This window comes from Vulpes lagopus, chromosome 1 (assembly GCF_018345385.1).
Source record: "Vulpes lagopus strain Blue_001 chromosome 1, ASM1834538v1, whole genome shotgun sequence".
NCBI classification, from domain to species: Eukaryota; Metazoa; Chordata; class Mammalia; order Carnivora; family Canidae; genus Vulpes; species Vulpes lagopus.
The window spans coordinates 72,230,400-72,257,632 of record NC_054824.1 but is presented as its reverse complement, the minus strand read 5'-3'; the positions used below and the strand labels follow the sequence as shown (position 1 = coordinate 72,257,632).

The 27,233-nt window shown below is 53.4% G+C and overlaps 4 protein-coding genes across 9 annotated transcripts; 1 reads left to right on the top strand and 3 right to left on the bottom strand.

Moving 5' to 3' along the window:
- Nucleotides 1-318: 318 nt before the first annotated feature.
- PSORS1C2 (psoriasis susceptibility 1 candidate 2) lies at nt 319-3,872 on the bottom strand. The gene is made up of 2 exons (XM_041770142.1): nt 1,923-3,872; nt 319-1,065 (listed from the first exon to the last, which is right to left on the bottom strand). The coding sequence occupies exons 1-2, from the start codon at nt 1,975-1,977 to the stop codon at nt 710-712; spliced, it is 411 nt and encodes a 136-aa protein (XP_041626076.1). The 5' UTR covers nt 1,978-3,872; the 3' UTR covers nt 319-709.
- Nucleotides 3,873-4,005: 133 nt separating this feature from the next.
- CCHCR1 (coiled-coil alpha-helical rod protein 1) lies at nt 4,006-16,487 on the bottom strand. Of its 6 annotated transcripts, none has more exons than XM_041770108.1 (18): nt 16,363-16,482; nt 15,314-15,380; nt 15,022-15,235; nt 13,254-13,557; nt 11,215-11,378; nt 10,977-11,112; nt 10,699-10,719; nt 10,360-10,509; nt 9,671-9,781; nt 9,457-9,563; nt 7,297-7,409; nt 7,092-7,137; nt 6,812-6,948; nt 6,510-6,698; nt 6,292-6,393; nt 4,759-4,910; nt 4,484-4,652; nt 4,006-4,234 (listed from the first exon to the last, which is right to left on the bottom strand). In XM_041770108.1, the coding sequence occupies exons 2-18, from the start codon at nt 15,327-15,329 to the stop codon at nt 4,122-4,124; spliced, it is 2,244 nt and encodes a 747-aa protein (XP_041626042.1). In that variant the 5' UTR covers nt 15,330-15,380; nt 16,363-16,482; the 3' UTR covers nt 4,006-4,121. The 6 variants fall into 6 exon arrangements, 5 of the variants coding, with proteins under 5 accessions (XP_041626042.1, XP_041626031.1, XP_041626024.1 ...); XM_041770097.1 differs by having other exon boundaries at nt 10,699-10,809; nt 15,022-15,151; nt 16,363-16,481; XM_041770090.1 differs by having other exon boundaries at nt 10,699-10,809; nt 16,363-16,479.
- Nucleotides 16,488-16,769: 282 nt separating this feature from the next.
- Nucleotides 16,770-20,544, top strand: TCF19 (transcription factor 19). The gene is made up of 4 exons (XM_041723959.1): nt 16,770-16,911; nt 17,297-17,909; nt 18,946-19,498; nt 19,780-20,544. Exons 2-4 carry the CDS (start codon nt 17,672-17,674, stop codon nt 20,018-20,020), a joined length of 1,032 nt encoding a protein of 343 aa, XP_041579893.1. The 5' UTR covers nt 16,770-16,911; nt 17,297-17,671; the 3' UTR covers nt 20,021-20,544.
- Nucleotides 20,545-22,272: 1,728 nt separating this feature from the next.
- Nucleotides 22,273-27,020, bottom strand: POU5F1 (POU class 5 homeobox 1). Its single transcript, XM_041770023.1, has 5 exons — nt 26,616-27,020; nt 23,684-23,804; nt 23,215-23,345; nt 22,725-22,883; nt 22,273-22,539 (listed from the first exon to the last, which is right to left on the bottom strand). The coding sequence occupies exons 1-5, from the start codon at nt 27,018-27,020 to the stop codon at nt 22,273-22,275; spliced, it is 1,083 nt and encodes a 360-aa protein (XP_041625957.1).
- Between the last annotated feature and the right edge of the window lie 213 nt (nt 27,021-27,233).

Genomic DNA, 27,233 nt, shown 5'->3' with positions numbered 1-27,233 from the left:
TGGGTCTGCTTCTCTGTGTGTGTGTGTCTCTATGAATAAATAAATAAAATCTTAAAAAAATAAAAGAGACTTAATATGGTTTATTATTCTCCAAAATAGGAGTTCCAGAATGGGAGAAATGTGGGTCTGAATGTCCTTGTAACTCCGATGGTTACATTTCCAACTTCCTCCTGCTGAGCTCCGCGTCCTTACGCATATGGGCAAGACGGGAACTTAGGAGTACTTCCAGATCTCTGTAGCTTTGTGCTCTGGGGAGGGCATCTCATTATTCAAAGACCTAATCATCAGCAAAGCAGCAGCCAAGATTCAAAATGAAGAAAACATGGTTTTTATTTTTCCATTTCATGGAAGAATGGTCTCCGTCTTCCGATAGTTCCCAGCTGTCGGCCACCAGGTGGCAGCAGAGAACACAAGGCCACCAACCTGGCCCCAGGAGCCCCAGGGGTGGGGAGGAGGGACCAGGTTGGAAGCAGGTAGGTGGGTGGACTGGGCATGAGGTAGGGGTGTATGCTTCAGCTGTCAAAGAAAAAAGGAGGGGGAAAGGGGGCTGGATCTCAAGAGAGGACAGATAATAGAATGACGCTTTCAGAGTTCAGAAAAAAATTGAAGAGGAAGGGGATTGAGGCTGATGGGAGAACTGGAGAGGAATCAGAAAGGTACACTTGGGGCACTCAGCCTGGAGCCCCAAGAAGCCTCTGGGGGAATCCCTTTATCTGTACTCTTCCTGGGGTGGGTCAAGATCTGGGTCCTCTTGAGGTCCATGGTCCACTTCAGGGGCAAGTGGCCAGGGGTTTTCTGGAGGCTGGGGTCCTGCTGGCCAGGGGTCATCAGGCCGGGGAGGCTGAGGGGGGTCGGTTCTCGGGGGTTCAGGAGGCCAGGCTCCGGATTCAGGCAGGTCTCTCCAGGGACGACTGGGGCCTGGAGGTGGAGGGTCCTCAAAGAGAGGGGGTGCCCCTGGCCAGGGATCACCAGGGACCGGGGGGCCCTGCGGCAATGTTGGGGAGCCCTCCTCCTCTCCAGTCTCTGTGGGTGGGGGACGGGGGTGCTCTCTGCTGCCTGAGATGCCTGTGGAAGAGGAAGGGGAAAGGTAGAAGGTGGTGAGGGCCAGATCTCCCTGCCCCAGCTAGAGTCAGGGGGAATAGGCTCTCTGGGATAGACCGCAGCCTGAGCAGACATCACAAACCTACCTCAAAAGTCAGTCTCAAAGAGCTCTCCACACATTAACAACAGACCGAAGTGATCTTAAAATGACATAAAAACCTTGTCCGGAATCATTCACTTGACCTACTTTAAACCAACAGATCAGGCAGCCTGGGTGGCTCAGCGGTTTAGCACCGCCTTCAGCCCAGGTCAGCCCAGGGTGTGGTCCTGGAGTCCTGGGATCAAGTCTTGTGTTGGGCTCCCTGCATGGAGCCTGCTTCTCCCTCTGCCTGTGTCTCTGCCTGCCTCTCTCTCTCTCTCTCTCTCTGTCTCTCATGAATAAATTAAAAAAAAAAAAAAACTTAAAAAAAAAAAAACATAAGTTGACATAAGCTCCATCCAGCCAGGGTTGGGACCCTCACTGGCATGGCCTCTGTGCTGGTCTACACCTCCAAAGCCATCTACACCTTGGGCCCATGTGGCAACCAGACCCCACCCTTTGCAAACACATCCACCCTCCACAGGCCTCAGTCGTGACACATACTCACCCACACACCTGGATTCTGATCTAAATTGCCACATGGACCTACACTTGAACCAGCAAAAACATTGAGCTAAAATGCATTTTCCTGCATCACCTTCAACTTCTTAACTCCCTCCTTCATGTGAAAACCCAGAATCTTTTGAAGTCTCCTCCATCCCTAGGCATCTAATTCACCCTTGCCCCACCTGACCATCCTCCATCACCCCAAATTGCACTCCTTGCTCTGTTCCCAGATTACCTCCAGCACACAGGTAAAGGACCAGGATCCCCAGTAGCTTCCAGTTGAGCATCATGGCTGTCTCCTGGCCCCCAAAATTGGGGGTGGGCTGAGTGTAGGTGCCTAGGAACCCCAAGAGGCTTTATAGGGATTGAGAGGAGGTGTCCAATCTCTGGGGAGGGGCCAGCCCAGTGACACAGGAATCCCATCAGAACCTAACTGGTTGAACCTGTTTGGAAAGCCAGGGCTAATGCGTAACCTCTGACGGTGGCGTCCCTCACTTTAGTGCCACCCCAGCTCTATTGATGACCTAGACCTCGGTCACCCCACCCTTGTGTTCATGTCCTCCTCCACACACTCTGCAGCCATCAATACCTACCTGTCATCTCTAGTCACGGGGACTTCCACCTTTCATTCCTTGGCACTACTGGAAGCCAAGGAATGGAAGCCAACCATGCGTGGGGAAGCAGTGTAATTACAGGGGCCAGCAGGCAGGACGCTGCGGCAGGAGCAGGGAGAGGTGCTCCTTCTAAACATACAGAACGCAGCTAGGATGGCCCCAGCCAGCACCCCGAGCTTCCCCCTTGGGACTGTTTTGTCCTTGGAACTCCCAATCCCCCCTCCCCTCAGGACTGGGACGTGCATGCAGTAGCACATGCCTTCATCAGGCACTCAAGGGGCCTCCCAAGCTATGACATCAGAATTACACCCAGGAGCCATGTGGGAGATGGCAGGCCAGGAAGTATGAGGACATCCTGATTTCTTCCCCCACCCCGGAGCTGGCTCCATCCATCCCAGCCCAGAGGCTCAGGAGGAAACTGCCTCTGCTTCCTGTGGATCTCCGCCCCTTCCTCCTCCCTCTGGAATCCTGCTCACTGCCCCTCTGGCCACTGCCTGGTCCTCCCTGCCCTTCCCCCCTCCCCCCAAACCCCCCACCCCATCTTGTAGACCTCAATCCAGTTTTGTCTCCATCTCTTGGAGCCCCCAGGAAGGCTGCCCCTGGTCTGGAGGTCCAGTAAGCCTCTCAGAAGTAATGCCTCCCTAACACATCACCCACCCTCCCCAGGCTGTTCCCCACCTGGTCTGCTCCCCCCTGGTGAGAGACACCACTGTCCCTCTGTGGCTCACTTTGAAGCCTTCATTCTGCTCCTTCCCCCAACCCTGCCCCAAGCCCAGCCCAGGAGCCCATCTCTCCAGCCCTCCCCAGTTACCCTAACTGGTCTCCCCACCCCCTCCTCTTCCCTCCCCAACCCAAACCCCAACCTCCACAGCCAGCCTACCTAGCTCTTAATGTCGGCCTAGGGATCCCTGGGTGGCTCAGCGGTTTAGCACCTGCCTTTGGCCCAGGGCATGATTCTGGGGTCAAGTCCCACATCCGGTTCCTTGCATGGAGCCTGCTTCTACCCCTGCCTGTGTCTCTGCCTCTCTCTCTGTGTCTCTCATAAATAAACAAAATCTTTAAAAAAAAAAGAAGTCAGCCTAATCGTGTGGTTGCATCCCTGCTACAAGTACTCCAAGGGCTTTTTACTGACTTGGAATAAAACCCGCACCCCACCAGGTCCCCCTCCATGCTAGCCTGCCCTCTGCAGGACTCCAGCCAACGCCACTGCTTGCTTCCCCACCTCAGGCAGGTCCTCCACACAGCCCCTCCTCAGGGAGGCAGCATCAGGCGGCCCCTCCCTGGTCAGGTTCTGTCACTTTGTATGTCTTTTCTCTTCCCAAGGACGCCTGTCTGTTCACTTAGGTACCTGTCCATCATCTGTCTCTACCACCGGGACAGCAGTGCCTCGGCAGCAGGGACCCACTCAGCAAGCCCACCACTATGGTCCCTGAGCGAGGACACTGCCTGGCTCTGAGCAAATGAGCGATGTTTTATATTCCTCACTCTGGGCAGTGATCTTCTTCCAGAAGTAAAGAGTTTTAAAACAAAAGTTGAGAAAAAGAAAACCTGGGGCTTGCCAGAAACTTCTCAAGCAGCCTGGGGAAAGGGTTTTGAGAAAGGCACTACCTAGAGAAAACAGCTGGGTGGGACCACTTCTTGCATTTTCCGGGTGGATGGAGATGGCTGCAGGGGAATTCCCTCTCAGTCCCAGAGAAAACATGGCACACTGTAATCACCTTTATTGAGCCACAGCATTCAGACATCCTGGTGGCTGGTATCCACGAGGGCAGCTGGCCGGCCCCCCACCCTGAGCCCCCAGAGGCAGAGTCCCCAGCTGTTCAGCCACACACTGGAGCAGGACAGTTCGAGCTGCCTCCTTGAGAAACAGCTTCCTCTTTGGAAATGGCCTCACTCAGGCCCTGCAGATCATTGAGCAGGACAGAGAGGGATCCTGGGAAAGAAGACCCCCAGGGATAGCAGCCGGACAGACAAGGCTGTTGCAGCTCCGGTTGCAGAGAACAGGGCTGCCATCAGATGGGAGGGTTATGAGGGAGGGTGTTCTCTGGTCCAAGATGGGCATGGATGAGGGGCTGTGGGCCTCCAAAGGTCATGGAGAAAAATGCTCACCATGAAGAGCACCTGGAGGAGAGATTCCTTAAGTCCTACGCATCCATCCATCCCTTCCTACCTAGACCATTACCTTTTATGGACTCCCTGGTGGTGGGTGCTGCCAGAGGCACAGCTGCTGAAAACCCTGGGTCCCTGGGGCTGGACTCCACAGACTTTCCCTTATCCAGGAGGGAAGGAAGAACTGCCAATAGTCGCTGCTGCTTGTAACGGGAGAGGAGACCCTCCTGCTGCAAGGTGGCCTGGGAAGGAGAGGGTCAAATGCCACCTAGCCCGGGCAGAGCCACCCCTCCCCAATGAGGCCTCTACTCCCGAGGCAGCTCCAGGGCCCAGTCTCTGACCCCCTACCAGCATAAGGTTCTTGTCCCTCTCTAGCTCCTGCAGGCGCTGGGTCAGCCGCAGCCCCTCCTCCTTCCGGGCCTCATCTTGCAGGCGCCTGAGCTCCTGGTTCCGCTCCTTCTCCCAGGTGGCTTTGCGCTGCATCTGGCGCAGGGAGACCACTAGTGGAAGCCAGGGTACAGAGGGCACAGGTGTGGGGCAACCCAGAGGTAGTGAGACACGAGAACAGCTGGAATTGTGGGCAGAACACTGGGGGGCTATGTCTTCTGCATGCTGGGCACAGTGGCTGATGCTCCACAACCCCATCCCTGAACCTTCCTGGACTCATTTAGGGGGAATCTGAGTATGTACTGGATATTCAATTTGGTGCAATTAATGTCTTCTTAATGTGTGCCAATGACACTGAGGTTAGGGACGCCTGGGTGGCTCAGCTGTTGAGTGCCTGCCTTTGGCTCAGGGCATGATCCTGGGGCCCTGGGATCAAGTCCCACATCGGGCTCCCTGCAGGAAGCCTGCTTCTCTCTCTGCCTGTGTCTCTGCTTCTCTATGTCCCTCATAAATAAAATCTTTTAAAAAATCTTTAACAAAAAATAGATGAATAGCTGTTGCATCTAGTTAGAGGAGGTACACAAGTGGGCACTGCGTGAGTCTTGTAATTTGGCTATGTATTTGAACTTTTCCCTACTATGACATTGGGGGGAAGCCTCTGGCTGGGTCAGTCGGTAGAGTACATGATTCTTGATCTTAGGTAAGTTTGAACCCCATGCTGATTATAAAGATCACTCAAAAATAAAATCTTTAAAAAAAAAGTTGGGAGACGGACACGTGCAGCACAGAACATCATGTAAAGATGGAGACACAAAAGAATGACGTGCCAACAAACCAGGGATGCCACTGATTGCCAGCAACCATGAGAATGCAGGAGAGAATCATAAAACAGACTCTCAGAACCTCTAGTAGGCACCAACCCTGGCCAGCATCTTGACTTCAGACTTCTAGCTTCCAGTACTGTAAGAGAACAATTTTCTATTGCTTTAAGGCAAAAAAAAGAAAAAAGAAAAAAGAAAAGAAAAAGAAAGAAAAAGAAAAAGAAAAAAGTTGGGGGTAATGGTTGGTGTGAGGTTGGGATGGCCGTGGCCTTGTGGAGGGGGGTGGCTGGGCAGGGCTCAGGGGGCACTAGGGCTGGCCACATGCTGGTGCTCCTATGTGTGCTGGCTGAAGGAGTGTGTTCACCACCTCAGAATGTATTTGTGCCATTTCTTGGTAACTTCATTATTTGCATACTTCAAAAACAGCTTTAAGATCCTTGGACACCTGGGTGACTCAGCAGTTGGGCACCTGCCTTTGGCTCAGGACGTGATCCCCGGATCCAGAATTGAGTCCCACATCAGGCTCCCAATGGGGAGCCTGCTTCTCTCTCTGCCTGTGTCTCTGCCTGTCTCTCATGAACAAATAAATAAATCTTAAAAAAACAAAACAAAACCCCTTACGTCCAACACTGCCTTCTCCCCGGATGACCACAGTCACCCAAGCAAATCTCACCTGCCTTGCCATGCTCCCTCCGAGCCTCATTCAGTCTCCTCTCTGTTTCTAAGAGCTGTTCCCGCAGCCTGGTTTCCACTTCAGCCACCTTCTCTTGCAGAGCTGGGGCGGGGGGGGGGGGGGGGGGGGGGGGTTTGCAGATGGGATGTGTCAGAGGAAGCTTTGCTTCTCCGTTCCCCACAGCCCTCCGTGGTAAACGGACTCCATATCCTGCACACCTTGCCCATAGAGCTCCTGCTGCTGGGTCAGTTCCTGCCGGAGATTGGCAGCCTCCTCTGTGCTCTCCTGCTGGCCCTGGCGAGCGGCCTCCAGCTGCAGCCCCACACTAGCCAGGGACTCCTGGGTGCGCTGTAGCTCCTGCTCCAGCTGCTGGGCGACCTCACTCAGCTGCTGCCGCTCCGCCTCCCCTGGTAAGAGCTGGCACTCAAAGGTCTCTCCGTGGCCAGACCCTACTCCTCCCTCCCCAACACACCCAACTCTGGCCCCTGCTCCAGCTCTGTAACGCCAGGACCAAGCGTACCTTGCTCCCGGGCCCGGCCCACCTCCTGCTGGATGATGTGGGCACTCAGCTGCAGCTCTGCATCCAGGCGGTTCCGTTCTTCCCGCAGCTGCTCCAACTCAAGGCTCACGTGTGTGGCTGGCGGGGCTGGGGGGCAGCTGCAGCAGGGAAGGGAAACAGAGTCAGGGGCAGTCACCTAGCCTGATCCCTAAGCCCCCATCCCCTTCAGTCCTCACTGTCTGGGGTCCCAGCAGACACCACCTTAACCCCCTCCCATCCACCGCAGTGGCCCAGGCTTCACCTCTCCTGGCGCAGCTGAGCAAGGGCCAGTTTTCGAGCCATCAGGCCTGGGGGAGAAAAGGCAGAGAGCAACGGAGAGGAGCTTGAGGAGGGAAAGGGGAAGGGATGCATGGTCTGGTGACAAGAAGGCATGAGGTCGAATGTGGGAGGCGAGAGCTGGGGAAGGCAGGGGCAGGAACAGCTTGTCTGGCAGTTGCCCTACGCACCCCGAATCGTGTGGACCCTGCGGACGGCATAGCTGACTCGGCTGCTGAGGCAGGGCAGCCGGGCTGTAGCCCCTTCCACTTCAGCCATGGTGCTCTGGAGCCAGGTCTGAAAGCTGGAGAAGGCACACATCACTGACCCTTCCACCCCACTCATCCCCTGAAGGACCTGATGTGACTTGTAGGAACAACTCCTTCTACCCTATACTGCTGAATATGCAGGGAACAGGCAGGGCAAACCATAGCAGGGAAAAGAGAAGCTGAGGCCGAGGGCTGGGGCACCAACTCTGTCCCGCCAGTCGCATCTGAGCCCCTCGGCCTCGGCCAATGAGGAAAGCCTGAGCGCTCACACCCTTTAGTGTCTGTTAGATAAAAATGATCCCATTGCTCCTAAGGACCACATGGCTTTGCTTGGTCCCAAAACCTACAGCAAGCTTCTCCTCTGGGTCCTATCAATCAGTATCTTTAATAAGAGCCCTGTGGTAAAAACAAGAACAAGCTTCATAGGGTCACATACCTCATCCCGACCCAGAGCCTATAACACACAGAGTTCAATACACATCAGTACAAACAACTCTATGGGGGCTGACACCATAAGGATGGATCATCTCTAGCTCATTTGGACTTTTTTTGCCTGCAGTCCCTGGACATGTCTCCTGGTTTTGGAAACCTCCTGGCACTGTACGCCATGTGTGGGTGTATGAACTTAGGTACGTTTTCCCTAAAGAACAAGGCACATAGTTTCCAAGAAAGCATCGCCTATGTATCTTTTATCTTTCCAAGCAACCTGCAGAGTTTATTTCTCATAATCTATGTTTTGGTCACTAATATGCATTACAGATCAAAGCTACCCTCACAATTCCCTGACACTAGTGAAGGCCAGACCCATGAGCATTATGGGCTGGCCGTGCCCCAAGCGGTACAGCAAAGGCTCACGAAAACTGAGCAGGGCCAAGGCAAGGGGAGAACTCTCCAGGAGAGTCCAAGTCTGTATTGACTGAAAAACACGTAGATGATAAAGGCTCATGATAAAGGTTGTATCCCTTGCAGCACAGCAGAAACCCATTATTTAAAAACTTCCAACACCTCCTGTGGCTCTTATTATAGCCATTTCCTGATGAAGTTTCCAGGCCATCTAGAGACAGACATGATTAACAATCTGAGTGTGGGTTGTTTTAAGCCTCACGAACTTTCTGGCATCAGTCATTGGCAAGGACCACTTCAGTGATGTCCTGGTGCCAAAGTAAAGCCCTGTGCACAGTGCAACCTTCCCATTCTTCTGGGAACAGGAGGCATGCATGATGAGGTGAATCTGGGTGGTTCATTATAACTAGTCTAAGTCCATGAGAAGTGGAAATTTTTCATGATTATTTTAAAGTGAAATTAGTCCTCAAGGTACAAACCCAACAGAAAGTGATGGTGGACAAGGACCTATCCAGCCTCACAATTTTCTACACCAGTAATTCTTCTGTTATCCACCCAGAACAGCCTCGTGGTAACAGTAAACATTCAGAGTGCGGATGACAAGCGGGCACCGTGCCAGGAGGCCTATGGGGGCCCACCTCAGTATTCCCAAGTCCAAAGCTGACAAGGGGCTGTCACCAGCACAAAGAAGCACGCGCTCCGCCTTAGAGGCCCTCCTACAGGTTGTAAAACAGGAGTCGAGAAGGACACACCTAGGAAGTTGGTATGAGAGGCACTGGCTCGCAAAAGATTAAGGAGGAAATTGGCATACATGTCACAGACTACCTAGTAAGCCAGGAGGTGTACAGCTTTAAAATAAATACATTAAACTTGGTGCCAACTAAACAGGGCGTGCCTGTAAAATTTTAAAGAAAGATGGTGTATCCACACTCTGCATCCTCCAACAGCTCTGAAGGTGGAGAACCTCCCAGTGAGCGGCACTATAGGAGGAAGCACGGTCTCACCTCCAACCAAACATGCATGGGAGTTGTAACAAGCGACCCTCCTGTGAGTGTGGAGCAGGTCGCCCCAGGGAAAAACAAACACAGGGACTTTTACAGTAAAGGGCTGGGTACCTCTTGCCCTGCATCCTCCAATTGCCAGCTTTCCAGCCCCTCTTGCCTAAGCTCCTAAACTTCTGGCTACCCAGGAAACCAGGGAAGCAAAAATGCTATTCCGCCCACCCTCCATCCCATATACCTGCTGACAAAATTGGCCACAAGCCTCAGCTGCTCCTCGGCTGTGGCTGTGTGCTGCTGCCTCCGGCGCTGGGCCTCCTGAGCACGGCTCAGCTCTAGCTGCAGGGCCTGGGAAGGATGCAGTGAAGACAGCGGTCCCCTCCCCAGGGCTCGTGGGAGGCAGTGGTGAGAGGCACACCCGACCCCACCCAGCCTGGGCCTGGCTCAGCCACTACCTTGGCGCTCATCCGCTCCACCTCCACCTCTGCGGCTTTGTCCTGTAGGGAGCGCTGCAGGATGGCCTGCTCCTGGCTCTGGGCCACAGCTCCCTCCTGGAGCTCTGCCACCTGGGCAGGGTGGGGAGGAAGCAAGACAGGGCACAGCTAGGGCAGAAAGCTGGAGGGGGGGCACTGGGAATGGAGGGGCTGGTGTCAAAGTCTCTGAAAAAACATCATGCTTGGGTTCCTGAAATGGAGTCTGAGTCCAGGTTTCCTTCCAGAAGCACGTTCCACGTGCCCACACCTTCAGGAACCACACTGTGACATACCAACAAGGATGCATCACCTCAGCCCATGCCACCCATGCTTGGACTTTGTCACCTCCTTAAAAAAGCCATTCCTGACCATCCTGCCTAAAGCACGCCCACCCTGGGGTCTCTTTCTGTCACGCTTTTGCACTTTTCTTTAGTGCACAGGATAATCACTTGACATCATCTGTCTGCTGGCCTGCTGTGTCTCTGCTGCCCAACATAAGCTACGTGCCAGCACTACTTGTGTTTGTTCAGGACTATGTTCCTGGTACACAGGGTAACTCTTCAAGAGATCTTTGGTGGGTAAATACCATCCCTTGTGTAAGGAGCCAGGAGTGGGGGGGGGGGGGGGACGAACAGGGAGAGAGAGTCAAGTGAGAGGGTGTGTCAAGTGACCTGTCCCTTCAGCTGCGCCACACATCCTCTGTGCTCCAGCTCTTGGGCCTTCAGCTGCACCATGAGGGCAAACACCTTCTCCCGCCAGCGCTTCAGCAGGGCCTGGCACTTCCTGCTGAACTCGGGCTCCAGGGAGTCTGCAGGCTGGACCTGCGTTGGAGGAAGGGCCAGAAGTGCACCCAGGCTTTGTTTTTTTTTTGTTTTTTTTTTTCTTTGTCCCACCCAAGCCACAAGAGCCACAGCAAGAAGAGGGCTTCACTGAAGAGAAGGTCCCAGAAGGTTCTGGCAGCACAGCAACTCTTCCCACCCTCGGGGAATCGCTGGAGGCAAGGGGCCTACCTTCCTGGTCAGCTCATCCTCCTGCATGGCCAGAATGTGCATGAGGCTCTGCACACGCACCTGCAGCAGCTCCGCCGTGGTGTGCAGGCCATCCCGGTCCTCCCGCAAGTGCTGCAGGAGGAAGCGCAAAGGACGGAGCAGCTGCTCTGCACGCCCTCAAGCAGCAGCCTGATGCCACCCCTTGTCAGCACTGCTTTCAGGGGCCACCCATCTCCCAGGATCTGATCCCTGAGCCTTCTCACCCCACCTCCAGCCCACACAGAGGCGCACTCTCTCACTTGCACTGTTTCTAGAAGCTCCTGTCGCTCCGATTCCCAGGTCTGGCTGTGGACCTCAGGAGGGACTTGCTCCCCCACATATCTCCTTAAATTCTCAACCAAGGTCACCTGTGCCTCTAAGTCTTCTTCGGTCTTGCTGGGGTTGGGATGGGAACCGGGCAGCCATCAGTGAAGCACCCTGGAGACTCGCCACATCACCCACCTGCCAGATCCCATTTGCTGCCCACCCCCACTTTACCTCAGCTGCTTCTGTAGCAACTCGGCCTCCCTCTGGGCCACAGCCAGCTCCTTGGCTTCCCCTGCCCTCCTAGTTTCCAGACTATTCAGAGATTTCTCCAAGCCCTCAGCTTTGCTGGTCAAACTGGAAAGAGCCTCCTGGTGTGCCTGTGTCAAGGACAAGAGCTGTGGAGAGAAGAGAGGGCACAGAGGGGCCAGCTCATTCCCACTTCTGGACTTTCTGAATCCATTCCCGCTCAGACCCTGTCCTTGCAATCCCACCTTCCGTAACCTTAAAAAACAACGTGGCAAAAATGGAGACAGCCCCTGGTGCCCCACTGTCCTCCGTCCACCTGCCATTCTGTCAGCGGTCCCTGCCAGGTCTCTCTCCACTAAATGTATCTTCACTTCTGTCTCCAACCTTAGCAAGCCACCCTCCTCTCTGGCCTGCACAATACCAACAAACTCCTGACCAGTCTTCAGAAACTTTCTGGGGCAGGGGCCGCATGTGTGGCTCAGTTGGTTAAGCGTCAGACTTTGACTTGGGTCATGATATTGGGGCTAGAGACAGGCCCTGTGCTCAGTGGGGAGTCTACCTGTCCCGTTCTGTATTCTCCTCCCCCCATTCATTCTCTATCAAATAGATGAAAAAAAATTTTTTTAAGATTATTTATTCACAAGACACACAGAAAGAGGCAGAGACACAGACAGTGTCTATTTAAAAATTTTTCATCAGGGCACCTGATGGTGGTTGAGCAGCTGCCTTTGGCTCAGTCCCGGGATCAAGTCCCACATCAGGCTCCCTTGCATGGAGCCTGCTTCTCCCTCTGCCTGTGTCTGCCTCTCTGTGTCTCTCATGAATAAATAAAATCTTCAAATAACAAAAACAGAGCTCACTGCTCTCAAGGTAAAGTACAAAGTTCTGAACAGGCCCCAAGGACTCCCCGTGCGCACACCATCCAGGGCACCCCCCTCTTCTACACTCATACCCCTTGCCCCTCTGGCCTCCTTATGCCCCACAGGCTGCCAAGTGTTGCCAGCTCACCAGCCATCTCCTATTCAGCTCAAATGACAACTTATCAAGATGCATCTTTCATAAATCTAAAGGCCATTTTTTTTTTTTTTTTAACTACCTCCTGTGTCCATTTTTTGGCTAGATTGCTACCTTTCCCTTATCAACTTCTAGGCACAGAGTATATGTTAGGGATATTAGCCTTTTTCACGATATGAACTGTAAATATTTTTTATCATCTGTTAATTTTACTTTGTCATTTCTAATTTTAAAATTATAAAGCCAATGTATCCATCTTTCCTTTAATGACTGGATTTTAACTCATAAGTAGAAAAGCCTTCACCAATCTGTTATAAAGGAATTCACCAGGGGTACCAGATTGCCAGACTGGCTCAGTCAGTAGATAGAGCATGCAACTCCTGATCTCAGGGTCATTTTGGGTGTAGAGATTACTTAAAAAAAAAATTTAAAAAAAAGGAATTCACCCATGTTTTCTTCCAGTATCTTTATGGTTTCACTTCTTAACATGTCAACTGATTAGGATGGTCTCCCCTAACGCCCTTGTCCACATTAGGGCTTCCTGTCCTTCTCCTTCCTGGCATTTCTCCCAATTGCAATTAATTAATTAGGATTACATAAGGTGTTGAATGTGCAAGTCCCCCAGTCGGCTGTCAGCTCCACCCACAAGGACTCAGGCTGATTTGCCCACCCCAGAGTCCCCACACAGATCTCAGATGGCAAAAGGTAGCACTGAGAAATGCTTGCTGAATGAGTCCTCTCCTTTCCCCAGTCCACCTCAGGAGACCTCTCCCACCCTCCTCACCACCCCTACAATGCTCCCACATGAAGTGGGTATCCTGAGTGAAGCAGGAACACAAAGTACTTCCTACTGAACAAAGACCAAAACACCCAAAATCGTCTTTCACCTTCCCCAGTCATCTTATTACTCCACTGGTCATAGGGACTTTTCTGTGAAACTTGCTCTTTGCTAGGAAACTTCTGGCCAGTTCCTCCAGCAGAAACTGAACCCTTCTCACCCCCATATTCACCTGCTCCTGGTGCAGCCTCTTAATCTCCTCCAGTTCCCGCTGGCTCCCTTCTTCCAGGTTCTTTCGGACAACCTCAGCCCCAGCCAAGGCAGCACGCAGGCCCTCAGCCTCAGCCCGACCGGCCTTCTCTGCCCGTGCCAGAGCCTCTAGCTCCATGGCCTGGGCCTCCAGCTTCATCTTCTGCTGCAATGAGGTCTCCCGCAGGACTCGGACCTCCTCCTCAAGCCGCCGCAGCTCTTGCAGCTGCCGAGAGATCAGCTCAGCCTGCTGGCTCAGGGCCTGTGACCCCTCTATCTCCACAGACCTTCAAAGAGGTTAGCACAGGTGAGACCTGTCTGGTGCTGGGAGGGTGGTGGAAGTCACAAACAGAGAGAGGAGGAGGATCCTTCTGCTACTGTATGAGGAGATGGGGGGAGGGAGGATGAAGGTGGGCCAGGGGAGTCTCTGCATTTGCATCATCACTGTCATTTATCATGGCCGTCCTAAGCATATTAGGCTCACTAGTGGCACTCACAGGACCTAAAGGCTACTTGAGTTCACGGAACATGATCTCTTTTGAGCTACATACAGGCAGATGCATCAAACACGCACATCATTAGGCCCCACATTCTGAAATAGAGATTGGAAGACACCTAGAGACTTCTGAATTCTGATTTAAGGGTAAGGAAAAGTTGGAGGAAGTTTCAGAGAAAGACAGGTCATCATGGCTTCTAGTATCAATACAGTGAGACCAGGCACTAATTAAAAGCATTTATTGAGTGTTAGATATCCTGTATCCATCCTGTATCCAGGAGTCAACAGCACATCAACAGCACATTAATAAGTTACATAGACCACTGGTGTCTTGTAAAGTTTAAACCAGCTTATGATAACATGGATCTTGACACACCTCCTCCACTGAGGCCCAGAACCACAGGATTTTTCTTTTAAAATGGTGGGGATCTAAGCCTATATATATATATTTTTTTTTTTTTTAAGATTTTATTTATTCACGAGAGACACGGAGAGACAGATGTAGAGACACAGGCAGAAGAAGCAGGCTCCATGCAGGGAGCCTGATGTGGGACTCGATCCTGGGACTCCAGGATCATGCCCTGAGCCAAAGGCAGACACTTAACCACTGAGCCACCCAGGCGTCCCTACAGCCTAGAGATATTAACTGGCCAAAGGACCCTAGTTGGTAGCCAAACTAGCATCAGAGTCTCTGTCTCCTGACACCCACTCTGGGGCTCCCCTTTTCATCATCATGCTCCTTTCTCTTGGACGGGGTCCAAGGCAGACCCATCTGCAGCCCCACTCTAGAGCAAAATGGCAGAATGACATTCCAGTACATTTGAGAAGAGACACATGACGAAACATCAAGAGTAAGAATCACAATTTTTATAGAAAAAACATTGGCAAATAGCACGGTCAGCTCTAAAGGCAAGTCCTCCATCAGAATCCACGCTACCATAGTACAGCCTATACTCCTGGTTTGTACTTCTTTCTCTCACCCTATATGTTGCTCATTGCTATCAGCTGCTGGTCAATCTACCTCTTCCCTTAGGGCTTTTAAATCATTGCTATCAGGATCTCATTCATTTTCATTATCCCCATCTGTAGCATCGAGCATTGCCTTATCCTTTATCCTATTATAAGCTCCAGGAGTTGCTTATGCAAAAATGCACAAATTAGGGAACTAAGGGCTGAAACAGGGTAAGGAATCTATTTCAGTGAAAAAGGGTCACTGGCAAGCAAGCCCAAGAAAAGAGCAACAGTGAATCCCTACCTGCCTCTCCGCCCTGGCTCCTGCCCATTGCCAGAAACATCCTGTTCCCACGTGATCACTTGAGGTCTCTGGTTGTCTGGCCGCCTCTCTGAGACATCTTGATGGGCTGAGGTTTGGACCAGGGGAATGTCTGAAACCCAGGTGGGAGCCATTCTTGGTACAGTTGGAAGGGGATGAGCTTGGAAGTGGGATGGGGGAATCAACCCAGTGGAACCTGAGGAATCACAAGGACACAGATGGTCAGTTTTCTAAGGAAAGGCAATCACCAGTCCCCTTGCCTGGGCCCACTGACCTGAAGGTTGAAACATCTCCACATTATCTGAAGTCTCTAGATTCTGTGTCCAGCCATCTATGTTTCCCTGGACAATAGGAAAAACAAGGACACCCCAGTTCAATTAACAATGTCATAATCCTTTAGTAACTTCTCCAGAGAAGGAGGAAATACCCGAAGATCACTTGCTTGACCCAACCTCGTTCCTGATAGAACTATGGCAATATCCATGAGATGGAGATAATTAAGGCAGGCTGAGAGGAAGCTCTTAGACTTTACTCCTACTTTTAGAATTCCGGGAAGCCTTTACCCTCTTCTTTAAGTTTCTACAGCCTCTGCCTTTCCTTGTCGGAGGTGAGAAAGGAGGTACGCAGTGCAGGGGCTGTGAGCCCGATCTCCAGAGTTTTCTCCATGGCTCAGCAAGGCCTTCTGGAAGCCCATCCAGACACCACCAAGCCATGACTCCTGGGTCCTTCCCTATTAAAGCACTGGCCCAAGGCCTGGGCCCAGATGAATGTGGCCACATGTAGGGCAGGACACCTCCCCAGGTCCCCTGGGAACAGGCAGCCTAGACCCCTTGGCAGAAAAAACAATTTCCTGACATCTCATCCAGAGCCCTCCGGCCGCCGTCCTCAGTTTCTCTCTTCGATGCCCTCAGCTGCCATTCCTGCCGCCCACCGTCCTCTCTCCAGGGTCCAGAACACAAGAGAGGTCTTTTCAAGGTCTCCCTACCCTCCCACCAGAACGCACCTAGTCTCCCCTGCCTGGGATTCCTATCACCCTCCCTACAGCCTCATCTGCTTCCTCCTGAATTACTCTAGTCCCTCACTGCCGTACCCCCTCCCAGCTGCACGCCTGCAGGCTCCCAGCTCTCTTTCCACTCCGCGTCTCCCCCGATACCCGAGCCTTCCCCCTGCTGGACCCGGGGCTCTAAGGCCGTTGGGACCACTTGATCTGCTCCTTCCCCTGGTCCCTGTGCCCCTCTTCCCCTATGGACCCCTGAACCCACCCCCGCACCCCCTGTCGGCCCCTTCCCGCCCCCCAACCGACTCCTCCCGAATGCCCCTTACCGAGCGCGAGGCCCTCCGCCCTCCGCCTCCAGCCACCACCCCCGGCCCTCGCCCCGGGCGCGGCCACCGCGCCTGCGCAGAGCAGGCGGCTCGGCGGGCCGCCGGGGGAGGGGGAGGGGGAGGGAGAGGGGAGGGTGGAGGGGGAGGGCACGCAGGCGCAGTGGGCCTGAAGCCAGGCCCGAGGGCGTGGGGGACGTCTCCGCGCGCCGGCGGCCCCTCCCAACGCCGGGACCCGGGAAAACACGAGAACTAATCAGGAGAGGCGGAAGGCGGGAAATCGGAGCTCTCCGGAGCGCCGGCCAGTGGAGCGGCGGGGGACAGCGGAACCGGCCAACCAGGAGGGCCGGGGGGCGGGCTCGTCGCTCCGAGCTCGGGCCCGGGAACTCGGGAGGCGGGTCAGGCGCGGCCCGCGCCCGGAGGCCACGCCCCCGCGCCCCGGCCTCCCCGCTGTCAACGGCGGTCGCGCGAGCTCGGCTCGAGCCGGAGGGGTCCCCGCCGCCGCACACGCGGGCACTGCCTGCGGGGGACAGCACGTGGAGCCTGCACGCGGTAGGTGGGGCACCGGGCAGGGCAGGGGAGGGAAGCCCGCGTTGGCCCCCCTGACCCCGGGAGCCCCTTCCCCTCTGCGCCGCGCCCGGAGAAGCCGTGAGCCAGGGCTTAGCTTCGCTTTGCTGGAGAACCCAGGGACCGTTTTCACTGTCTGTTGGGGGACAGTGGATTCGCCTCCCGCTGGGGTTAAAGGGAACTGGTTGAGAGGGATTGGCCTGAAGGGCGAGGCGGCGCGGGCGAGCAGGATAAGCAAGTCTGATAGGAAGCTTCTTTTCTACGAATTACAGAGGTGACAGGGTAGTATGGTACAGAGCAGGAATCCCATACACCCATCTACAGACTGCATTTCCCTGGGAGGCGCCTAATGTGTTGTTGCCTTGCACAGATTGAGTCTCCTGAATACCTGGGGCAGCCTGAGGATCCGGCTCAACCAAAGTGCCACAGGACGTGTTCCTCTGCGCTGCACTGGGACCTTCCCTGAATTCTTCGGTTGCAAAGCTGCTTGACAGTTTTGTTTGTATCCCGTGTCTAGGCGCCCTGCACTCTGAATTTGCACTACTCAGGCCTGGGTTCTCCTCTGAGTTTTACCACTGATCCCTGGTACAAATTCAAGCCTGTGCTCAAAGCTGAAAAAAAGCACAAAGCACAGCTCAAATTTGCATCAGACAGAAAGTGAACTTAGGGCAGCGTGCATGGCTCAGGTGTGGGAGAGGTGATAGACCTCTGAAGTGGAAGAGGTGGTGCAGAGAGGGCACCACCCATGCTGCCCTGCTTCCAGCTCCTGCGCATAGGAGGAGGCAGGGGTGGTGATCTCTACACCTTCCACCCCCCTAACGGGGCTGGCTGCACTTATCGCTTGGGCTGTAGGGCCGACCTGTGTGATGTGGCCCTGCAGCCCCAGAGGGAGCCTGGCCTCATCTCTGGAGTCCATGCGGAGCTGCACGCTGAGCGCCAGGGTGATGACTGGAGGGTCAGCCTGGAGGACCATAGCAGCCAAGGTGAGCAGCCTTGTACCTGGGTAATTGCAGTTCTGGGCTGGAATGATCAAGGGGCTTCACAGGGACCCTGCCTGCCTCCCAAACGCCCTATCAGGTTGGATGGACAGTTGTCTTGACCTGCATCTTCCCACTCAAGGTGTGCAGTGTCAGCTCTCCGTGGGACTGTCTCCCAATGGTCGCTGCCTAGCTGGAAGCATCTAAACAGGGGCTGGGAGGTAGATGCAGGGCCTGCCATCATCAGGGAAGTATCATAGTAGGGATGATCTGGGGCCTTGGGAGCCAAATTCAGATGACTGTTTCCAAATTTGTTGAGGCACCTTGTTTTTGTCTGAAGGCGGTTATATGTTGGACTATGTTTTAATGATCAGGGCATAGGTCTTGCTCCTTGACTGGCAGGCATTTGTAGTCAACCTCAGAAGGCCTGGGCTTTGCTGCTGTCCCTTCACGTCTCTGGGTCTTGAGTTCCTCATAGGTATAATGTAAGGCTTTGTAAGGTCGGTTTCAGATGTGTTGTGGAGATTAGGTTAACTATTGGAGCCAACAATCATTTAGTGCTTACTGTGGGCACCAGGTACTGTTCTAAGCACATCGAATGCCGGTGAACACTAATATAGTCCCCATTTTACAGACAACAAACATTAAGCATAGCTTAATTTTCAGGTGACATAGCTGGTAAGATAGAGCCAAGATCTCAACCCAGACAGTCCATGGTATGCCATTAACTGTTTTTGTGTTAGAGCTGGGTGAGAAATAGGTCTGAGGATGGCACCTCAGCAGAGTGAGGGAAGGAGTCCATTCCTTCCATATGCCTTGTGGGACGGCATAAAAAATAAACTTGTTCTCAACTCACTAGGAGGTTAATATCTGGTGTCACCTGTTGAGGGACTTCAGGTGTTGAGAAGTTGATGACAAGTGTCATGTTCTCCTCCCTCATGTTCCCCAGAAAAGCAAAGGAGGCCAGATTTCTCCTCTCCTGACTCTGGTCATTTCTGTTTTTGTCATTCTCTGTATCTGTCTGGTGCCCTGCCATCAATAGGGACTCTGGTCAATAATGTCCGACTCCCAAGGGGTCACAGGCTGGAGTTGAGTGATGGAGACCTTGTGACTTTTGGCCCTGAAGGGCCCCCAGGAACCAGCCCTTCAGAGTTCTACTTCATGTTTCAGCAAGTCCGAGTCAAACCTCAAGATTTTGCGGCCATTACCATCCCGAGGTCTAGTGAAGAGGGAACTGGGATTGGCTTCCAGCCTATGCTGCCCCCCCAAGGGGCCCCAAAGCGCCCCCTCAGCACCCTTTCCCCTTCCCCGAAAGCCACGTTGATCCTCAATTCCATCGGTAGTCTCAGCAAGCTCAGACCCCTTCCCCTCACCTTTTCCCGGAGTGGGGGTGGGCCACAGAACCTGCCTGTTCCCACTCCTCCTAGGGAGGTGGGGAGTACCCCTTCTGACCCACCCCCAAGAAATCGGAGGAAATCAGCTCACCGAGTGTTGGCAGAGCTGGATGATGAGGGAGAGATTCCCGAGGCCCCCCCAGTCTTTATGGAGCCCAGAAAGAAACTCCGTGTAGAGACAACCCCACAGACACCTGCTGGGTAAGTGGAGAGAACTTTCTCAATTTTAATTCCTTTTTTATTCTTTTTTAGTGCCCTGGGCTGGGAGGTGGCCCTCTGCTCTGGGGATAGGAATGGGGATGGGAATAGGAGGTGGACAGAAGTGGAACAGATGTTGGATTGGCAAGACCTGGGTTAGCTCTACTGTTGAGGTTCACCATTGGTCCAGTGAGTTATCTAGGTTCCCTCTAGGATTACCCAGGGGAAAGTTCTAGGCTTCTACAGGTTTCTAGTGACCCTGATTTTTGTGTCACTTTCTTCAGCAATCGACGTGGATGCCCTTGGAAGCACCCAGTGAGCACTCCCAGGGCTCCACCTGCAGCTGGGGGCGGGGAGCCCTGTGCAGCCACTTGTTGCTACCTACCCCAAGAAGAAACAGTTGCCTGGGTTCAGTGCGATGGTTGTGATGTCTGGTTCCATGTGGCCTGTGTTGGCTTCAGCATCCAGGCTGCCAGGGAGGCTGACTTCCGGTGCCCAGGGTGTCATGTAGGCATCCAGACTTAAGGCCCACCACCAGGGTACCAGAGGACAGGGAGCCAGCACCTCCAGGCCAGGGGTAGACAGTGGAGCACCGATGGATCCTAAGAAATGCTCCCATCTTCCCTTGCCTCCCTGGGAGGGAATGACTACAGGTGATCATGCCCATTGCTATGGACACTGATTCAAGGCCGGAAGCAGGCCCTCGTGGCCACAGTGACAGAAGAGATGGTTTCCTGCCAAAGATAATTGTTGCCTCCGGAAGTTGCAAGCTGGAAATTCCATTACAAGCTGTAGGTAGGTCCTTGTCGTCGGAGGCACTAGAGTGTCTGGTCAGAGCACCCGTCAATTGCAGAGGCCATGCCTGGGCAGACTTGGAACAAACAAGCGCTTAATGTTCTTGGATGGCATCACTAAGGCATACTGGGAAAACCCAAGACATGACCTCAAAGCTTTTACATTGTGGGTAAACCACTGACACAGACCATGATCTTGAATTGGCTTTTCAGAGCTTTGCTTCTATTTCCAAATAAATAAGCAGCTTCATTCAATCCTAGACATTTATTCTTTTTCCAGGTCTGACACTCCTGGCTTTCCAGTTCTTGAAAGAATGGTATGGTCTGGAAAACTAACGGACTCTTAGGGGAAGAGATGAGCAAAGCACAGAGAAATGTGAACCTGCTCACTTGAAATAGAATGGGCTGGAGGTGGGAGAATGGAGAAGAGGTACCTAAGGTTCCTATTTTATTTCATTTCTTTAAGATTTTATTTATTCATGAGAGACACAGAGAGAGAAAGAGAGGCAGAGATACAGGTGGAATGGGCTGGAGGTGGGAGACTGGAGAAGAGGTACCTAAGATTCCTATTTTAAAGGAAAAACAGGGCAGCCCTGGTGGCTCAGCAGGTTTATTAGCACTGCCTCCAGCCCAGGGCGTGATCCCAGAGATCCGGGATCGAGTCCCACATCAGGCTCCCTGCATGGAGCCTGCTTCTCCCTCTGCCTGTGTCTCTGCCTCTCTCTCTCTCTAATAAGAAAAAGAAAAACAGATCCACTGTCTTAAAGTAGATGAAATTTGGTCGAGTTCTTGAGGACGGTGGAACCTTTACAAATTTCACCAGTACTATTACAGAAGAGAGAAAACCTGGTACACCAGGTGGAGCAGATACTGACTTTATTCAGCATGAATGAGCCTAACCCATGTACAGTTAGCCAAGCCAACATACTGTCAATGGTGTAGCTCTTACTAGGAAAGCTTTATGTTGACCTATTGGCAATCTTTGTCCATTTCCTTCTATTCCTACTTAAACCAGCCCAAGGTTTGGTTGGTTTTTTCCCACATCAAGAAAACAGCTCCAGGCAAGAGCCCCAATTAAGTAATGGCAGAGCCAGGACAAAAACATGGGGGTTTGGGGAGTTGCTCATGGACAGACTAGGCCAAAACCTCAAGTGGAAACCAAATGGACTTTGGTATCAACAAAGCATACAACAAAACAAAGATGGAGTTTCTAGTTGGGGCAATAGCAGGAAAAAAAGTATCTAAAGATCATTCCTTAGTATAAAAACACTAAGAACACTTCCAGAGTAGAGAGAGGAAAGCAAAAAGCCAGGTCCTAATAGGCAATGAGCTATAAAAATAAGGGATGCCTGGGTGGCTCAGTCAGGTGAGTGCTGGACTCTTGATTTCAGCTCAGGTTGTGATCTCAGGGTCCTGGGATGGAATCCCAGGAGTCTCCAGGCTGCTTCTCTCCTGTCCACCTCCATCCCCACTCTCTCTAAAATAAAGTAAAAATAAGGCATTCCACTCATATTTCCCCAGGCTCTGAAGAACTAGTTCACTTATAGGGGCACTCTCCAAGTAAGTGGGTTCCAATACCGGCTTTCCCTCGGACACCCTGTGGCTAAGCAGTTTGAATGGCACCTTGGTTTCAGGTGGGATCTAAGAGCTATTTGTATCTAACTATTGGGTATCCCCAACCCCTCTTCAGTAACCACAGGAGGACAAACCAAAGACAAAAGTATCTACTTACTGTGTCCCAGGCTTCTTTATTTAAGAAAGTGATGAGTGATGGGATTAAAAACAAGAGCATCCTTGAACTTCACCTTTCCTCCAACCAGCCACCCCCCTCCCCGAAACTCCCTGCCTCCACACCCTTTGTGTTCCCAGATCCTTTCTTAGTGAATGAAGAACTTAATCCCAAAGCCCTGGTACAAACCCCAGGTTCTCCTTCCCTAGCGCTCCCTCTTCCTCTGGCCCCCATTCCTGGGAAGGGCCAGCACCTCAATTTGAATGCATGGGAGAGCCCAGAGTGGTGACAGACACAGAGGGAAAGCCTTCACCCTCAGGGAGAGGGACTGAGGAGTAGAGCGTAGTGAAGTGAGGGCCCCCATAGCCTGGGGTACCAAAATGGGGCCCTGGCGCCAGAGGAAAGGATACTGGTGCCCCTGAGAAAGGGGACCCAGCAGCCTCAAAATCCTCTCGTTGCGAATAGTCACTGCTTGATCGTTTGCCCTTCTGCCGACGATTGCAGAACCACACTCGGACCACCTGGGATGGAAGACATGAGGTACAGTGACACTTGATCCGAAGCTCAGGGAAATGGGGCTGGCTTTGCTTAGTCATTTGGCCCAAAGCCAACAGGTCTAGAGCGGTTGGAGGGCAAGAGGCAGAGCTAGGGACAGGGAGGTGGTGACGGGGGAGGAGACTGGAGGACACAGGGACAAGCCACTCACATCCTTCTCAAGGCCGAGCTGCTGGGCAATGTGGCTGATCTGCTGCAGGGTGGGCTTCGGGCACTGCAGGAACATGTTCTCCAGGTTGCCTCTCACTCGGTTCTCAATACTTGTTCGCTTTCTCTTTCGGGCCTGCACAAGGGTCTCTGCTTTGCATATCTGGGGAGATAGGGAGTGAGTGGCAAGGGAGGAGAAAATGGAATGGCAGGCTTTGGATCTCTTGAGCACCATGAGGGTAGTGACTCCAGAGCTCATTGCTAAGGGTCCCCACTGACTAGATGGGTCACCAGCAACAGATGGTATGAAATAGAATCCTGGAAGTGTGGGTCTAGACAGGCGGTTCTGGACCCCTTTCCCGACAGAACCAAGGAATTCTATTCCATCCCACTGAGGATTACTGCCCCCAAGGAGAGTGACAAACCAGGGACAGAAGCATTGAAAACTGGGCTAAGACTCGGGCAGTTCCCTGAGCCTCCCTCCCCACCCTCACCTCCTGTAGATTTTCATTGTTGTCAGCTTCCTCCACCCACTTCTGCAGCAGGGGCCGCAGCTTACACATATTCTTGAAACTGAGCTGCAGAGCCTCAAAACGGCAGATGGTAGTTTGGCTGAACACCTTCCCTGGGGAGGCCAGTTGAAAAAAACACAAGGTGAGGCAGGAAGGCAGGAGGCAGTAACTTCCTGACCCCAAGACCCAGGGCCTCCCCATCTTTTCCCTCCCAAGACCCCACACCAGGGTTCTACTTCTTCCCACAGGGAACTCAAGGTCCAGGTATTTTTTTTACCCTCCCTCTCTACCCTATTTCATGTGTGGAGGTAAAGCCTGCCCCTGCTCCCCTGCCCCCAAAACACCCTTCCCTTGCTCCCCTGGTGGGAAGAAAAGCCCAAGCTCAGGCATGTTCTTCCAGAGATGTGTTCCCTGTGTACTGTGAGTCAGGACAATACTGAGGGAGACCCACCAAAGAGAACCCCCAGGGTGAGCCCCACATCCGCCTGAGTATATCCTAGGGTGATCCTCTTCTGCTTCAGGAGCTTGGCAAATTGCTCCAGGTCTTTCTGCAGGGCTTTGATGTCTTGGGACTGCATCCAAAAAAGGCAGAGGATACATAAGAACACAAATGTGTAACTTGTCCGTCCCCCTTCCCACCTGGACCCCAAGAACCTGACTGGCCTCAAGGAATGGTCCATGGAGTATCTGCACCCAGATTATCCACCAAAAATCTAGTTATGATCTATCTACAAACATCATTCACCCCAGAAAACAACGCATCCAGTCCACACAGAGCTCCATGCTTGCACAGACGGAAAGGCAGACCCTGGTCTCCATGAGAGCAAACACCCATCCAGTTATGAAGGGAGCTGCTGCCTGTGAGCCCACTAATACAAAAGATTTTATGAGTATGACCCCAACTTGAGGCGGTTTTGAGACTAGACAAAGTAAAGGGCACCACCATGTCTCTAATTGTCATTTCAATATATTCTCCCCCAGTGTGCTTCCAGAGTAGGACAGGGCATGTATAGACACAAACACAACAAAATGTATTTCTGAAAAGGTGTGAATTAAATGATAGGTAGACAGCTGGTGCTCATTTTTAAAATCAAACTATTCCTTATTTTTACTCTATCTTTTGGCAACACACAGGCATTCTCCTTGATGAATTCAACAGATTTAGTGCTCTTTCTGTAAACCAGTGGCTACACAACTGGACAGAAAGCCCTGGCCTCAAGGGGCTTCCATTCTAATATGGAGAGACAAGTAATTATCCAGTATGTTACTAGGTTAGAAGCACTATGGGAAAAGGTACAGCAGGGTAGATTATGGGCACGGGGACAATTTTAAATAAAAGAAAGTGATGCTCGAGCACCATGAGTGGTGCAGGGTGAAAGGCTGAGGGCTAGGAAGGGATGAGGAGAGGAGCTCACGAAATCCAAGGGGGAGCAGAGTAGATTCTGTGGATACTGTGGTCCGTGAAACGGGGAGCTGCTGAATGGATGTGGAGTAAAATGATCTGATTTTGAAATGTTCACTCCAGTTGACATGTTGACATCAGACTAAGGAGGCAACTTCAGTAAACACCCCCCTCCCTCCCGCATCCGGCATCCCACCCCATCTCACCCCCCATAGACAGAGGGGCTGGGACTAGGGCGGTAGTGATTGCTTCAGGGTGTATTTCCAAGGCAAAGATAGCTTAGTTTCCAAAAGATGGGATGTAGAATGTGAAAGGAATGAGGACGACCGGTTGGGGCCTTGAGCCACTGGGTGTTAGATAGGGTGGAGCAGTTCATGTTGCCATCCCAGCAGGAGACAGAAAATGTGGTTGTCCTGTCTACAAGGCATGTGAGCTTGAAGGTAGATGAGAGGAAGCCAAGGTAGACAGAGCAGAAGGTGATGGACCGGCACTCCAATGAGGGCAGGTGGCCAAAGGGACCAGAAGAGCAGCTAAAACCTCTGTGCCGTCCCGGAGGCTTTGAGAAGTATTCCGAGGGTGATCAATCCCATCAAGCTCAAAGAGGCCAACTTCGGCTCAGTTCATGCTTCAGACCTCTAAATGTCTTCCGCTCCCCATCATGGCTAGGTGATGGGGAGCGGAGTAGGTCCAAATCCTACTTTGGGGATTTGAAATACAGTAACCTCGGCTCAGATCCTAGCTTCATCAGTAGTTAGGACCCGTGAAACAGGCTAATAATGCCTCCCCGGGAGATTTTGTGCCGGTTAATGAGGTAATGATGTAGGTAGGCACTGAGCACACAGCCAGGCACTTAGGAAATGGACCACAATTGGCATCCATTATCATTCAAGGCCCAGTCGCCTCCTACAACGTCTAGGACTCGGCTGGCTGAAGCGCTCGCACCTCCTTCTGGGAGGTCTAAAGGCTTAGTACTTGATCTCTAATTGCTTACACTGGTCTCTTTGGAGGGCTGGAAGCTACATCCTTAAGAGTCCTTGGCAGGGGGATGCCTGGGTGGCTCCGTGGTTGAGCGTCTGCCTTTGGCTCAGATTGTGATCCCGGGGTCCTGGGATCACAATCTCCCTGCAGGGAGCCTGCCTCTCCCTCTGCCTCTAGGTCTTTCATGAATAAATAAATAAAATCTTCTAAAAAAGGGAAAATCCTTGGCCAGGGCTGGACACATAAGTCTTTCAGGCCCTCAGCAGACCCTACGTTTGGGGAATGGCCTGGCGGGGACATCCACCACTTCAGTTTTTGTCTCATTTACAACTTACGGAATTAAGGCCGATATCAGTTAAAGTTCTCTACGAGGGGGTGCCAGGGGGTGCACTTGCGTAATGGTGACTCACTGGCCCCAAGGCAGAGGTCAAGGGAAGGCAAGCCCTAAACTTGACGGCAGGTAAACCCAGCCCCACGCTTCACACACAGCCCAAACAGGAGCTTCTGGCAGAAATCAGTCACACCCTACACTTGCAGGAACAATAACCCTAGGATAAGCACTGATTTTACCCTCAGGCCGTACTTAACCCGAAGGCCAAGGTCCTGAGTCCCGCAGGGATCAAATTTTCAAGAAGGGTTAAGGTGGGAAGAGGGTCTCAACCCCCAAGCTGGGTCTGGTACTGGGCTGGTCATCAGAGCGATGCCACCCCAGTCAGGCCAGGCCTGGAAGTGGGAAGTGGCTAGTAGACGCGGGGGGCAGAGGGGGGGCAAGGCCAGCCTGGGGCAGCTTCCCACTCCCGGGGCTGCCCCGGCCCTCACCTGCCCAGCGCTCTGCCTTGTGGCTTCTCGGGCCGCACACCCCTCTCTGCCCGGGTGGCCGCCCCAGCCTGGTCCCCTGTCGGGCTCCGGGCCTAGGAGCCGTAGGCCACCGCCTCCGCCTCTGCCTCTGCCTCCCGTGGCCGCCCCCCAACCCGGCGCCCCAGCCCGGCTGCAGCTCACTCGCCTCCTCGGGGTTTTGCTCCAGCTTCTCCTTGTCCGGCTTCACGACCCCGGGCGGGGCGGCGCAGGGCTCGGGGGAGGCCCCCTCGGAGCTGCCCTCCAGGCCGGCTCCCCGCTCGCCCTCCGGCTGGGAGGTGTCCAGGCCGCCTTGGGGCAGCAGCCCCACTCCCACCTGAGGTCCACAGTACGCCATCCCCCCGCAGAACTCATAGGGCGGGGGGCACGGGGGGAGCCCCCACACCTCGGCGCCGGGTCCCACCCCGGGCCCGAGGGCGGGCGCGCCTGGAGGCCCCGGGAAGCTCAGCCAGGTCCGAGGGTCACCCCAGCCGGGATCCGGCCCTCCCGGCCCGTCGCCTCCACCGCCCGGCGGGGGCGAGAAGGCCAAGTCGGAAGCCAGGTGTCCCGCCATGGGGAACAGAGGCGCCCCAAGCCGGGGGCCTGGAAAAATGAGGGCTCTCCCGAGGGCTGCTCAACACCTCTCTCCCTCCCCAATCCCACCCACTAGCCTTGACCTCTGGCCCCGCCCCCTGGATGGGTGGAGGACCAGGGCGGTGGGGGTGGGAGAAACTGAGGCGAAGGGCGCTGGCCTGAAGGTGGCGGTGGTCGGTCGCTCCAGCTAGGC